The sequence below is a fragment of the Hydractinia symbiolongicarpus genome, chromosome 9 (assembly GCF_029227915.1).
Source record: "Hydractinia symbiolongicarpus strain clone_291-10 chromosome 9, HSymV2.1, whole genome shotgun sequence".
Lineage (NCBI taxonomy): Eukaryota > Metazoa > Cnidaria > Hydrozoa > Anthoathecata > Hydractiniidae > Hydractinia > Hydractinia symbiolongicarpus.
The window spans coordinates 25,042,529-25,058,263 of NC_079883.1; the positions used below are offsets into that span (position 1 = coordinate 25,042,529).

General features: G+C 34.2%; 2 protein-coding genes across 2 annotated transcripts; both read right to left on the reverse strand.

The window, feature by feature from the left end:
- Window positions 1–4,274: 4,274 nt before the first annotated feature.
- Window positions 4,275–7,586, reverse strand: LOC130657582 (DNA polymerase kappa-like). Its single transcript, XM_057460569.1, has one exon. It carries the CDS (start codon window positions 6,753–6,755, stop codon window positions 4,836–4,838), a length of 1,920 nt encoding a protein of 639 aa, XP_057316552.1. The 5' UTR covers window positions 6,756–7,586; the 3' UTR covers window positions 4,275–4,835.
- A 502-nt stretch (window positions 7,587–8,088) lies between these two features.
- On the reverse strand, window positions 8,089–14,945 carry LOC130657583 (deoxyribonuclease TATDN1-like). Its single transcript, XM_057460570.1, has 2 exons — window positions 14,416–14,945; window positions 8,089–9,039 (listed from the first exon to the last, which is right to left on the reverse strand). The coding sequence occupies exons 1-2, from the start codon at window positions 14,666–14,668 to the stop codon at window positions 8,099–8,101; spliced, it is 1,194 nt and encodes a 397-aa protein (XP_057316553.1). The 5' UTR covers window positions 14,669–14,945; the 3' UTR covers window positions 8,089–8,098.
- Between the last annotated feature and the right edge of the window lie 790 nt (window positions 14,946–15,735).

A 15,735-nucleotide genomic window follows, 5' to 3' on the forward strand; every position in this document is an offset into this window, starting at 1 on the left:
GTTTCTTGTGAAATTTGTACTCCTTGTGGCAAATTGAACTTGGAAAATGGTAGTTTCTATGCGCCCCTGCGCCCTAAACAAGTGAAAAGTGAAAATCAGGGGAAAAATCCAATCTTTTTCTTTAATATTGCCGTGCGGAAGAAAAAAGGTGCGATGCAACAAATACTGAATTATAATGAATTCCACACTCACATAGCCTAGTTAACTAAGCTTTCTTCGAGGATACCTAATTCAGTTTCTCTCAAATGAAAGCTTAGACACAAACATATGTCAGAGCAATTCCCTAAAATTCAAATCCACAACATAGCAAATTATAATCAACCAATGAGCACAAAGCAGGCATGGTCACATGTTACCCTCTTAAATAATACAAGAATTAAACATATTTCTTCAGGTGAGTAAGTCATTCTCGCTTAAAACAAAAAATTTCCGAGATTGAAATAACAATAGACGTAATCAATCAAAAAGTGTGGTTCGAAGATATCTGAGCGCAAAAAATTATTTTTAGAGAAAGAATTATGCTTGGTCTTCTGGCTATCACTCACAAGGATGTAAACAAAAATGATATTTTTAACAGACTGTATTTTATTTTGGGTCTAGGGAGTTGTCGTTCTACAATTTTTTAGGTGAAAAACATCAATTTTTATAGTCCTACGAATTAACCTCGATCCCAGAGCCTGTAGCGTTTTTTTTTATATGAGGATGAAACTCGAGGTTTTTCTACGGATATTTTTAATATCAAAACATTCTTTGTCTTTGTTTCAGGAATTTTTTTGTTATGATGGCTGTAACATGTAAATTGATCTATTATGGAGCAGACCAAGACAGTCAGTCTGGTCTTCAAAATTAACACTATCATCATGAACATCATGAACCTTTATTCAGCAGCCGTGCCGTGCGCAGTTCGCCTCTTCTTTAAAGGGCGCTTTTGCCCCCAGATCGTTTTGAAAGTCAAAATCTTTTTGACTTTTTCAAGAGCGCTGTAAGCGCTGAATGTATAATGACGTAATTTCATAATTTGGGCCAATCAATTTGCCTAAGACGCCTCTGGGTTTTTCACGTATTTCTGTTACCGGTAAACATTGTGTCGCTTAGACGCACAACCGCGTATCTCTAAGTACGTTGTACGTTGTGCGATTGAAGTACACTTTCGCCTCAACCACCTTTATATATTTATTTTTACATATGAGAGTAACGTCGTTGAAGTATCAAAACTACGGCCATATCGTAATAAAATGAAATATTTATAGTGTATGAACACACATAGAAGATACAACAGTATCACTTTTCATTAATAAACGTAATATCAAAATAAAAAATAACAGTCTATGTCAGATAAACACAACCCCTTGAAGGGAATTATCCAAATCTCGTACGCCCTCCCGGAAACGCCACAGGTATCTGTATGACGATATTTTTGGAGTTATTAAACTAAAATCGGAAATTTATACGTCTTTTCCTTCAATTCATTTTTTTGGCGGATTTTGTCATAAAAATGACCAGAAATAGGAAATTAAAAAAGGTTAAAAATTATTTTTCTGTTAACAAGTTTAAAAAACGGGTTAATAAGCAAAAAAAACTCTTCAATACCATTTTTTGCCATCGTCAAATGCCTTAAATATAAGACGGCTAAAAAAAGAAAAAAACAAATAAAACCCTCTTTTTGCACATGGAATTAATACTTAACATATTTGTGAGACGAAAATCACACCATGTAGGCGATGGGATTGCGTACACTCCTCCTTTACGCATGTTTTAATAATTGTTGTATTCCGTCAGAAAACAGAGCACCGTCTATGACATGCTAAGTATTATACAAAATTACGTGAAAACGTGCTTATTCACATGTAAAAATATCCGCAACGGACGTTTTTAGGACAGATTAACAACTCGCCTTTTTGTGTGTGCTTTAAGGGAATCTCCACGGGACGATTTTTACGACGATCGTCATCAATATTTGAATTTAATTCGTCGCAATTTTCGTCATGACGAAAAGTTAAATTAGTTTCTGCTTTTCGTCACAAAAATCGTCGCAAATATCGTCCGGTGGAGATTCGGCTTTACTCGCCTGTGTCTAGCCTACGTGTTTTACTCGCCTGCGCATACTACTATATTATTATTCGAAAGTATCACGTTTAAGGTGCCTTCCACTTCAAGTAAAAGTCAAGAATAAATCAATATGTGATTGAGTACAAAGTGTTTAAATATATTTTACAAATCTGCCATTTTCGCTAAAAAATTTAAAAAAAATACATGGAGAAATAGAAGAATATAAAGTACTCTTGTATATATGTAAACAAATTAAGTTCGGTTTAAATGATCCAACACGCGAAAACTGTATCTATGAACTCTTCAAATGGCAGTAAATTAAAAACAGAACTTGTTTTTAATGCTTATCTTCCAGCAGCTTTTGTACTCTTCGAGTTTGTCTTGGTGGTTGGTTTATTATTCACGATCGTTGTTGTGATCTGCTTCGCGGTACCGTTCCATTTCTTATTCTTTAATGCTGTTGTTGTTGATTTCACTTTGGCGTAATTCGATTTCGCTTTCAAGGCTTTTATGTAACTGATCGATATTGCGGAACAGCTCATTTTTATATTCTTGGCTTTTGAGATCCGAGCGATCATAGGTTGTGATATAACAAAGAATATTTATATATTCTTACACATAAATTTATTTATTGATAAACAACTCTGTCTATATATAACTTTCAATTTTACTTCTTTTAAAAATTCATTAAACTATCACTTTTATACAATTACTAGATCGTAAAACTTTACACTTTTGTTTTGAATGAGTTTAAATTGCAGACATCATTTATTAATTGTTCTACTAGAAAAACAAAATAGACATTGTAAAACAACTCACATGTTTTTTATTATCTCAATTAATTTTGAAACACAGTCAATATTACACCCTACTTCGGATGCGCAGCAAGCGATTAAGTACAAAGTACGTCTGAAGAAACTTTCGCGCCGGTTTTTCCTACATTGGTGCCTGGGTTCCTTATCACATTCCTTTACCACCGCTGATTAAAATATTTTCTTGTTCACGCAAAAATCTAATATGTCAAATAAAATTACGTAATTTCAAGAAATTGCACAACCTCGTCCCAATGTCTATATTGGATGCTTTATTTTACGAGCTTGTACATTGAATTTGTCTTTGCAGTTAACTAACTGTTTGTATTAATGACATCCTCAACAAATTTCATAATCGTTTAGAATAACTTTCTGTTGCCTTTTTTAACGAGTCCATTTTACTAATGTTGGCGCTGTGTTCGAGATTAATTTTTTTATGTCAACCACACCATGAAAAAACTATCCATGTTTTTCCTGGGGACGAAATGTGTAGAGCCCATACTGATGGCGCGAAACAAGAAAGTCTGGAAATAAGGTTGGCAAGGTATTTCTGCATTGACAGACATGTTGTTTAACGAGTGTCTGTCAGAAAATGTGTAACATCTGTAAATGTCGAATAGTACCCGGCGAAAGTTGGCAATGTGATAAAATCTGTTAGAGATCTTCTGCAATACTAACAAAACCGCACATAAGACAAATTCATAATTAATAATTAGAGCCGATTGGTTTATACTGCTCGTCAAAATCAATCGTCTACAAAAAATTGCTATGTCTGAAGTTTAGCCTTTCTTCAAGACGAATTTTTATTGATTAACGATAATTATATTTTCGAAAATTTATTTAAGCACGTGCTTGTTAATTCTTGCATATTCGCGGAATTAATTCACGGTTAACTACACGCAAATTGATTTTGTGGGATTATTTTCGCCAAAGACCAAAATTTAAATTTCCAAGAGAATAAAATCGGTAATTTTCGAGTTAGATTTCTTTATTTCCAAAAGAAATGATGTACACCCTTTTCTCTTGGGCTTATTTTAGGGTTGCTTGAAAACCATCATAGTTTGGAAAGGTGAGTAACAAAACTTTCACACACCCCCACCTCGCCACAACTAGTGTTGAGATTTTGTGAGGTAAGAAACTATGTGATTTAATTGTTCCCTCTTATCTCTTTAATAATAGCCGTATTCCGTCTGTCTGTCACGCAAAATGGTAGCTTAGCTGCGCAATAGCGAGAAGCGCAATGCGGTATAAAAAGGACGGGTGAACCCGTGGATTTTCCACGGGCTAACGACTAGTTTAACTATTAATAGTATAAAACTTTAATCAGAAAGAGATTCTAGGAAAGTCTTTTATTTTTGCAATTGATATTTAAAAAGATATTGTTTAGAACATCAGAAAGAAAAGTGACCAACCTAGTTAGAATTCGGTATTCTTATAAAAAAGCGTGTGGGAAATTATAAAATAAAAAATATAAAAAATCATACAAAATCATACAAAACAAGTGATAGTAATTGGCCATCCCCGAAATTAAATTCTCGCGAAATTTAAAAAAAATTGAGTATATCGATTCGCGCAATGACGAAATTAAGATTACGCGGAAAGATATATCATTAAGGTAATAAATATATATTCCAAGGGAATAAATTTTCGCGAGAATTAATGTTTGTGAAAATAATAAAAATAAAGAATTATTCTCGAAGGATTATTTTAGATTTCGCGAGAATTAAATTTCAGGATTGAGAAACTAAAGAAATTCCGCAAAAACTTTTTTTTGCAAACAATTAGAAACTGTAAAATATTATCACACTGAGTTTGTTTTATTTTTGCAGAGTAAAATTGCTTAACAAAAAGTTATGCATTTAGAGAATTTGATAAAAGAATACTCTAGCGAAAATCTATTCTCTAAGGTTACAGCAGGAGAGAAAATAAAAAAATGCTAAAATTGCTATGCTCACACTATTTGTATATTTTCCATTACTTTCTCCAAAATGAGTACAAAGTGCATTTTTTATCAGCATTTCCTAAATGCTCTTGCGATTTCCGTTTGTTGGATGTTTTATTCGTTTTATTTGGCGAAGACCGTTCTTGCTTAACAGTCAACTCTTGTTCTTTAACAATTTTCTTAATGGTTTGTTTAGTCAAACACTTATCAATGTGAGCATTTAAATCCACAATATCATTATTTTGTTCCAAACCACATACTGGGCAAAACACTTTCTGTTCAGTCGCTAATTCTTTTCCCGTTTCTGAGTCATTACAAATTTCTTTAGAAATTGTTTTTTCATTTTCTTCGTTACTTGCACCTCCATATGAAGGGCCAGGTTGCGCCCTGAAAAATTGTTCCACCCTGTTCTGTGTTTTACTCTCTTTCTCCACGAATTGGGACACTCTCACACCCATTAAACGCAGCTCAAATGGTTCCGGCTCGTATGCTTTAATTTCGTTTATTAAAAGCTCTTTAGAAAAGCTATAGAGTTCATGAGCTTTAGCAACAGGATAAGCTACCGTCTTCGAGCGGGTTTTCTGAACGAAGGAGGAAAGTTTGTATTTCAATGTGACGTTACAGCCCTGTAGGTTTTCCTTAGCCAAATCTTCAGCTAACTGCTCGCAAATGTTGCGGCAGATTTTCAAAAGTTCCTCTTTATCGGCAACGTTACCGAAGGTTCTCTCGACACTCATGCTTTTGCGCTTGCCATGTTCAATTCGATTCGAAGATATCCCCTGGGACACTCTCATGAAATGTTCGAAAGATGTTTCCGAAAACAACAAAAACAAGGTACTTCTTTTTTCGTACAAATCATCGCAGGTCATAATTCCAAGAGATTTTAACATTTGTTCGCTAACTTTTCCAATTCCAAACACTTTCCTTATCGGCAACTTTCGCACAAATTCTTTCACCTCGAAAAGGTCAGGCCTTAAGTAGTATTGTCCGTTCGGTTTGTTCATATCTGAGCAAATTTTCGAAAGCATCATATTGGGCGCAATTCCTGCACTCGCCGTTAGCTTCGTTTTTTGAACTATTCTTTCGCGAATTTCTTCAACAATAACTTCGACAACGTCTTTACCAGCAATGTCAGTTCCATTATACTTATGAAGATTAACTTCTATATATTCAGTCAAATCCAAGTAAGCCTCGTCGAGGCTCATTGGCGCATAGTTAGCATCGTACTCTGCAAATATATCCCTGATATCAGAGCTTACAGATCTATATTTTTCAAAATGTAACGGAACTATTACTAACTGTGGACACAACTTCTTAGCAATGTACCCCGGCATTGCGGCCCGGACCCCGAATTTTCTTGCCGCATAATTCGACGTGGACAGCATAGAGTTTCCACCAACAGCCATCGGGACATCTTTTAATGAAGGATTATCTCGAATTTCAACAGCGGCATAAAACGCATCCATGTCAATATGAACTATCGTTCTTGTTAAATCAATACTCTTTCTCAACTGGCGCACCATCTTATCGCTTTCAAGCAATGCCTTGCGTTTATCGCTTTCATTGTATCTTTCCAGCTCGGCTAGCATCGCATGGATCCTTTGCCGGGTATTTTCTTCTTTTCTCTTTTCGTTCTCATAATATTTCGATCCCTTACTTGCTTCGTGAATGATTTTGTTTATTTTATCCTTATCCAAGCCGGTCATACCTGCCTTGTGATCATTTAAAGCCATTCTCTCCACTGGCGTACTACCACATGAAGAATGAACCTCCTCACCTTGTTTGAGTTCCGCATCACATTGAGTGCTTTTACTTTCGTCTTCAACTTCCTCCAAACCAATTTTAGTAACGTCATTTACGTCCCAACTTTGGCCCCATTCTTCTTCAACCAAATCCGGCCCATCGTTGTCACTGTCGAAGAGATCAATTTCCACGTCATCTGTAACGTTCATTATAAACTAAAATATAATTTGTGGCATTATATAACAGTTCTCAGTTCTCAAAACACTCATCAAAATACTGAAATTACAAAACCAGTTTCTTGTACATGATACTGTAATGTGGGAAAATATCCGGATCCGGGTTAACATTACCAAATTTTGAAAAAGAAAAACTTTTGAGGAAAATGAGTGGCATATTTGGATTTTTCAGCAAAAATTTTCTAAGGAAATTTGGAATACAAAAAGATTATAAGAACAGGATTTATTGTAATTTAATTCCTAATTAAAACATCAAAAGTTTACTAATAGAGGCAGTTGTACTTACTTAGTGTATAAACTTGAAAATTTGCATGTTTCCATAGATTTTGGCGCTGAATCAAAATATTTTTGCCATTCTTAAATTAGTTTAAAATAAATGCTTTTTTTATATAAGAAAATGCTCTATAAGAATGTCAGGTTGAGATTTCAGACTTAAAACAATAGCTCTATTTTTTAACAATAGAGAAGTAAGAATAATTACCAGCCTGGTTAGAATTGTGATGCTCTTAAAAAAAAGATTTTACTTTCTATTCTCCAAAAAATGGATGTTTCAAGTTAGTAAACCTGAAATGATTTATCGGCTTACCTTCCCAATGTTGGACCGACGCTTAGCACACACTTTCGATTTGTGAATCACTGCATATTATATTTTTGTTACCTCATAGCTGCTTGAGAAAGTGCTACACTTTATTGCAACATTCAAAGCTTTCTTTAATTATTGACTTCTGATGTTCCTTTGTTTTAAACAGAGCTAGCATACTTATCTTAAGAAGGATTAATTATTTTGTGGTACTGGATTACTCTTTCAGAGTTTTAGTGGCTAATTTTTGTAAATTTGGAGCATGTTCACAAAAATAAAATATAAGAACAAAAATATTATTTTTTAATTCTTAATAAAGTTTTTCTTATAGTTAAAAAACAAAGATTGCAAAAATGGTTTACAAAATAAGTCTTGCAAAATAAAATATTTAGCCATTGAATCAAAAAAGTAAAATACAGGAAAATTTATCTGCGTAATTAATCCTCCTAAGGTAGTTATTGTTTAGGTCACTATATTTAACAGCCTGCAATTCCAAAACTTTAAAGGGAGCCACTTTCACTGGTCGAAGAAAAACTTTTACAAACGACCCCTTACAATGTAAAGTAAAAACATTTGTCCTAATTTTGTCAATAAACTATTGGCAAGTGCGTGGGACATTGCAATATTAAATTATTTTTTTTAAAGTGAGAGCAACCTTTGTTTTAACGAGACACGTAAAATATGTACTTAATATCTTTTTAAATCAAATAAAAGAAGAAACCTATATCTAGATTAATTATTTATTCCTAAAAAACAATTTTTCAGTATTTTCATAAATTATTTCCGCTAACTCCATAGGATCTTGCTCTCTTACACCAGCCATAACTTCTAGAACTTGTATAATATGACAAGGCTCATTTCGAGACTTTACACAACAATCTGAGACCCATTTATCTTTTTTCTTCGTTGGAAATTGTGTACTGACAAATTTAGATCCAGCGTGTGTATTTCGTATCTCACACCAAGGAGCATCTGTTTCAATCATTAGGTATTCAGAGGGTATGGCTTTCAGCACTTCTAGATTCTCACTAGTTTTCAAAGAGCAACCTGTAATCCCAATGTACAAGCCAAGGTCCATTAATTCTCTAGCTTCAGCTACAGTACCAGTGAAACAATGCGCTACACCACCAAAAATATTATCCCTGTGCTGCTTAAAAATATCAACAAAATCGGAGCCAGCATTTCTCATGTGTAAAAACATTGGCAATTTAGTTTCTCCTGCTAGTTCAAATTGCTTGTCAAAGTATTTCTTTTGAGTTTCTCTAGGACAAAAGTGTTCACGATCGTAATCCAAGCCACATTCTCCAATAGCAACAACTTTATTTTTGTTTTCAAGAGCAACCTTCAGTAAATTCTGGTAATAGTCCTCAGGACTTTTGCATTTCTCAAATTCTCCACATCGGGTTGGGTGACAACCAACTGTAGTGTAAAACATAGGATTAGTCTTGCACATGGCAAGTGCTGGTTGAAATTCTGCCAGCTGACCAACAGTTATTATCATTTTTTTGATTCCTACAGCTTCAGCTCGAGAGAGAACATTTACCATGTCATTTTCATGTGCTTTTTTACCATGATAAATACCTTGGAATACAGGATCTGTTAAATTTATACCAATATCAATGAAGCGATACTTAGCTACAGTTTCCATTAGTTTTTTTAGCATGAAATAAATACAACCTAAAAATATAAACAAAAAATTTATTTTAACCACCTCACATGTAATGTAATAAAAAAAACACACAAAAAATTGTGACGTTTTTAGGGAATTGCGGTTATTGAGCATAATTATAATTATATATTATAATAACTAAATATCAAAATTTATGTCAAACGTACACAGCGTCAAACTGAATGGCCATAAAACATTTTAACCCTATATGCCTTGGTACAACTGTTAGAACCAATTAAGATTTCACAAAAAAATATACAAATTCATAGACACCTGTACAAGTTTTATCAAATAAAATTAACTTGTTTTACGGGAGGTAAGCTTTAATAACTTTTTAATATTTTTCCTTGTGAAGAAGGGGTTTTTGTAGGTTTTTGTTAGTCGATTGCTTTTTACATTTTTCTTTATATAATAATATGAAATGGAAATGTTAATGATGTATTCATTTTAGTTTTTACCCTGTTCAGTGTTTTCAAATTATTTCTTTCTTCTAGCTGCTAACATGTGCCTTGTGCGAGTTTTTATTTTTAAAAGGGAAAAACATGTTCTGGCTTTAGGATAATTCTGAAAAGTTTTTATATATTTCCATGTTCAAGAAAAATGTAAAAAACACAAGGTTTAATTGTACACGTTAGGAAAAAGACAAATCTAAAAAGGAATTTTTTGAGGAAACCAAGCAAAAATATGAAATAATTTTGCAAGGAAAGAAACAAAATTAATGTATATATACTTAGTTTTTTTCTTTATTAGTAAACCAGGAAATAAATTTCTTGACAGGAAAAGTGTATGTGAATATATTTTATATATTATATAATAATATTATATATAAGGTGACTCAAATTTAATTAGTTGTTATACGGCCCGACCGACCCTAATATTCACGAAAACAAAAAAATAATATCAAGCAAAAAAGTTTTTTCTCATCCTATCTCGTGTAAATATAATGAAGATAGAAGATATCAATGATGTTATTATTTGTTGGTTGAATGTCCATCTACAATTATACTAAACAAGGAACACTATTGGTAAGGCCACTGGAAGTTGATTCTTTGTTCATGGTAATTTGTTGCGATAAACTAAAATCCATGGTGCGCTAATTTTGTAATCACAAAAATAGTTACGTGGTTAAACAGAAGTTTAAATTTTTATGTGATTTATAACAAAAATTAGCTACTTTCACTAAAATAGTTATAATACAAGTGAAAAACAAGACAGATTATTGTCGTAACACCCTCCATCGTCATGATTAATATGTAAGTTTAAAATTACGCTAGCTAAACTGTAATACAGCATGTGTTTGGTTGATACCATTTAGGAAGAATAAATAAAACAAGATAGAATACACTTGTCGTAACACACTCCTCCGTTATGATTTTCAAAAAAATGATTTTAACGCTGCGAAAGACTTTAAATATTCTCAACTAAACAATCATAGTCCGAAAAAGAAATTGCACTTAAATTTAGATTTTCCTATAAAACTGCGCAAAAAAGTTTTAAAGAAAAAAACATGAAAACAAAACAAACATTTTCTCATCCTATCTCGTGTAAATATAATGAGGATAGAAGATATCAATGATGTTATTATTTGTTGGTTGAATGTCCATTCACAATTATACTAAACAAGGAACACTATTGGTAAGGCCACTGGAAGTTGATTCTTTGTTCATGGTAATTTGTTGCAATAAACTAAAATCCATGGTGCGCTAATTTTGTAATCACAAAAATAGTTACGTGGTTAAACAGAAGTTTAAATTTTTATGTGATTTATAACAAAAATTAGCTACTTTCACTAAAATAGTTATAATACAAGTGAAAAACAAGACAGATTATTGTCGTAACACCCTCCATCGTCATGATTAATATGTAAGTTTAAAATTACGCTAGCTAAACTGTAATACAGCATGTGTTTGGTTGATACCATTTAGGAAGAATAAATAAAACAAGATAGAATACACTTGTCGTAACACACTCCTCCGTTATGATTTTCAAAAAAATGATTTTAACGCTGCGAAAGACTTTAAATATTCTCAACTAAACAATCATAGTCCGAAAAAGAATTTGCACTTAAATTTAGATTTTCCTATAAAACTGCGCAAAAAACATTAAAAGAACACTAAAATGGTTTGTTTTATTATTTTAAGTAGGAGAAGAATAACTTGCTGTATAAGTTTTGAAACAGGGCAATTATAACTTGCTGTATATATTTCAAAACAACACAAAAAATTCTTGCTGCATACCTTTTAAAAACAAGTTTTTGATCATGCAAGTACTTTTATCTTTTCACCTTGAGAACTAGTTACATATTTTTTAGAGAGACAAATTGCTATTATTCGAAAATACATGCGAAAATATTACATATGCGAAAATACATAGAAAAAAATTGTTGTCGTAACACCCTCCTCCGTTGTTATTATTTATTTATTTTTTTGTTGTTCCGACCATACATTCTTGATAAAATTATTTTTATTTTGCCAACAGACCGACCGTAAGTTCCTATCGACTTCGCCCGTAGAGCAACTAATTAAATTGGAATCGCCTAATATATATATAATATTTAAGGCAGACTGAGAAAGACTTGACAGTCTAGATCAGATTGGAAGAGGGTCATTAATATACCACGTCCAACCCATGCTAGCATGGAAAACGGACGTTAAGCTGAGAATGATGATGATGATGATGATGGTACAGGGAAAAATAGCTGATAGCTAACTTTAACACTCTTCAAGATAATATCACAAACCAGCAACCTATGCTGGGAAACACACTCTTCCCCTGATATAACTTTCATGTCCTTCACCACTTTTTTTGTCTGACTAACTGGGAAGTAATCTATCTGTGTCTTACAACCACCTGACTCATATGTTATCAGACTACTCTGTCTCTTACTGAATGATGTGTTGCAAACCACCATGTCCGTTGCCATTTCAAACTCAAGCAATCTCTCCCCTTCCTTATTTCTGCTCCCAAATCCATAGCCTCCATGCACACCTCTATAACCTTCAGATGACTTCCCAACATGACCATTAAAGTCGCCGCCCACCATGACAAGTTTAGTGTCTCCAAACTTTGATGTGACTGCTATTAACTCATCATAAAACTTATCTTTATCTTCCTCACTGAGTCCACACTGTGGAGCATAAACTGACAGAAAAGTGACAATCCTATAACCTATCAAAAACTTTATCACTATAATATGACTATTAACACGCATAACATCTATTACTTTTTCTGCCCACTTCTCTGCAACGAATATGCCAACTCCTCCATATCCATCACTATTACCAATCCAAAAAAGCTTATACCTTGCACTCCTACCTTCCACAAATCTCACTAAAGCTCCTCTGTCAGAACATTCTGTTTTTGCATAAGCTCTTTCATGATAAAATGCCTGCTACTATCCAGAATACTTTTGCGGTTGACTTCAACCATGCCCAGAGCACTCGTGCAGAAAAGGCTGGCTTGATCAATCTTCCTACTGTCAATACCGTTTGTTTTGGTAAAAATTCTATTAGATTTAACACCATTAAATCCTGGAATAAGATACAGACATCAATGACTAAAAAATTTGTTTCCATAGATTACTTTGATCTAAAAAGTGATCTAAAGAAGTATTTTATTGCCTCTTATTAATTTGTAACAAATTTTCCCTTTGTTCTCACACGGTTCATTTATCTGGTGATTATATATGTTCGTGCCGTCTTGTGTGTCCTGTGCCGTCTATTGTACTCGTCCAAGGGTGGCCTTATCCTCGTCTTAGCTTCTGCTATTAGGTAAGGTCTCCCTTCAAAAATAGTTTGTTTGTTTTTTCTCTTCATATTAAAATTTATTTAATTATTTGAACTGTACAGCTATTTTTGATTAATAAAACTATCTTATCTTATCTTATCTCCACCTGACTTCCTGAACACAAAACATATCAACAGATCAACGTTCTAACATTTCAACTACTTCACCTGCTCTACCTCTCAGAGTACCAACATTTACACTAGCCATCCTCAACCTAGTGTTATCTACCTTGTGATGTGATAGCTGGGTAACGGTCTGACGATGCTCACACCTGACATCTGTCCTACCGTGCGCGACACCTTTACTCCTTAGAGTTCCAGCCTCGTTTACGCAGTTTGTCTGATCAACTATTCTTATGGCCATTAATAAAGAGTTTTGGCATTGTTTTACAGCTGGATGCCCTTCCTAGTGCCAACCGTTCACAGACCGGACTGGGTGTTTTTTAAAGTGACACCATCACTATGTGGCATTTCATGGGACTTCCACAATCGCCCCTTTAAACTAAGGTATGGTTGAGGACATTCAACTCCTCTCTTGTCTCTTAAAGAGACCCTTCACCCTAACTTAAAACAATGTTGAGTTAGGACAAGCACTGCTGTTTGAATATACTACAAATATGAAAATGTAATATTTACTGAGGTCAAGAAACTAACTGTTATCCACATAATATCACCTAATAAGCTAAAATTTTGTTTGTTTATTGTTTAGGGGTATTGGTTAAATGAAAATTCATGACAAACTATTCTATTGCACTTCCCATGTGTATGCTATTAATAAAAAATTAAGTTTATCCACAATTTATAACCTAATAACATTGTTATCCACATTAATTTACCCACCATAATGAAATTCATTCTTTTCTCTATAAGACCACATAATTTTTTTTCATAGATTTTTTGTAATTGTTTAAAAATATTCTACAAGTTATCCACAGTGGAAAGTTATCCAGCTACATTTTTTCACTTGATTTAATTGGCTATATTATCAAAACTACTGTGAATTTTCCTATTCTGAAAAATCCACGCAGAAGTTCAATCATTAGCCTTCGAATTGCAAGATCAACCTCAGTGTTATCCACAATTAGGTCACTTGGAATTTAAGCATTATTGAGGAAGTAGCAAAATGTCACAAAACAGGGGGTTTATTTTTGACCAAGTTCGCAGAGGTGATTAAAGATTTAAGAGACAAAATTTAGTAGATTTGCACATTTTCTTAGGTGGTTTCTGAAAGTCAAATTGCCATGGAAGAAATGTAAAACTTGAAAAGCCACCCACCCAAACGTCAAATTGATGTTTTTATGTGTGGCTAGGTACGGTGTGGCAGCAATTTCGTTTCGTGGGGATAGATAGATAGATGCACATATTTTACATCACTAGCCTCACAAATAGGGATATACCCTGTCTATTATTTCCAGGAGGGGCCATTAGATGGAGAGTCCTAGAGTATTTAATGCTCCTTTTTTGAGCTACGCACCCAATTAGGGCTCGCACTCTACTAGACAACTTCCAGCAACATCCAACAGCCTACACAGTGTGGCATCTTCCCAATTTTCCTCACATGGCTGGGGTTAACCTGGGGCTATGGTAACAATCACTCACCATGTTGAATCGCCGTGAAGAGGAATCGAACCCCGGTCTCCCGGCACAGGGTACGAGAGCTATAAACCACTAATCTACGGCGCCACAATGCTGACCCTTCTGGGCAATTTCTATATGAAGGGGCAGAACACTTATAATATTGAAGGCTTGCAAAGCTATAGCTCACAGGTAGTATATTTTTTGGTTTTACTATGAAAACTGAAACTAAAAAAAAAGAGAATAAAAAAAGATTAGCGAGAAAGCCGCCTCTCATGAAAAATATACTCACTCGTGGTACATCAAATATTGCACCTATATTGAAGTAATGTGTTCACGGGGTGATCTCAATGGGGACTATGCACTTGAGGAGAAATAGTCAGTAGACTTAAAAATTACCAGATTTTGATAAAATTTGACGTAGCATATTAAGTCTTACAAACTAAGTCTCTCTTTTACAGTGGCCCATAATTGTATAATATAAGTATAGATTTATATAAATGTCTCCTTCCCCCCGATTATTTTAAGGGGCGACCATTATGAAACTAGTGTAAATAAATGGCCAGCCACAGACCAGTGTGTATTTCACTACTCTAGTGCATGTTGTTGTTTTTTATAGCCTAGCTCAGCTAAGCATAAACTTTAGCTATAGCCTGCTTAGGCATACTGTTAAGGCTCAACTATAAACTAAACACATGTTTTTAGCGTACTGACAATGCCCATTGTCTTGTGTGTCCTGTGCCGTCTATTGTACTCGTCCAAGGGTGGCCTTATCCTCGTCTTAGCTTCTGCTATTAGGTAAGGTCTCCCTTCAAAAATAGTTTGTTTGTTTTTTCTCTTCATATTAAAATTTATTTAATTATTTGAACTGTACAGCTATTTTTGATTAATAAAACTATCTTATCTTATCTTATCTCCACCTGACTTCCTGAACACAAAACATATCAACAGATCAACGTTCTAACATTTCAACTACTTCACCTGCTCTACCTCTCAGAGTACCAACATTTACACTAGCCATCCTCAACCTAGTGTTATCTACCTTGTGATGTGATAGCTGGGTAACGGTCTGACGATGCTCACACCTGACATCTGTCCTACCGTGCGCGACACCTTTACTCCTTAGAGTTCCAGCCTCGTTTACGCAGTTTGTCTGATCAACTATTCTTATGGCCATTAATAAAGAGTTTTGGCATTGTTTTACAGCTGGATGCCCTTCCTAGTGCCAACCGTTCACAGACCGGACTGGGTGTTTTTTAAAGTGACACCATCACTATGTGGCATTTCATGGGACTTCCACAATCGCCCCTTTAAACTAAGGTATGGTTGAGGACATTCAACTCC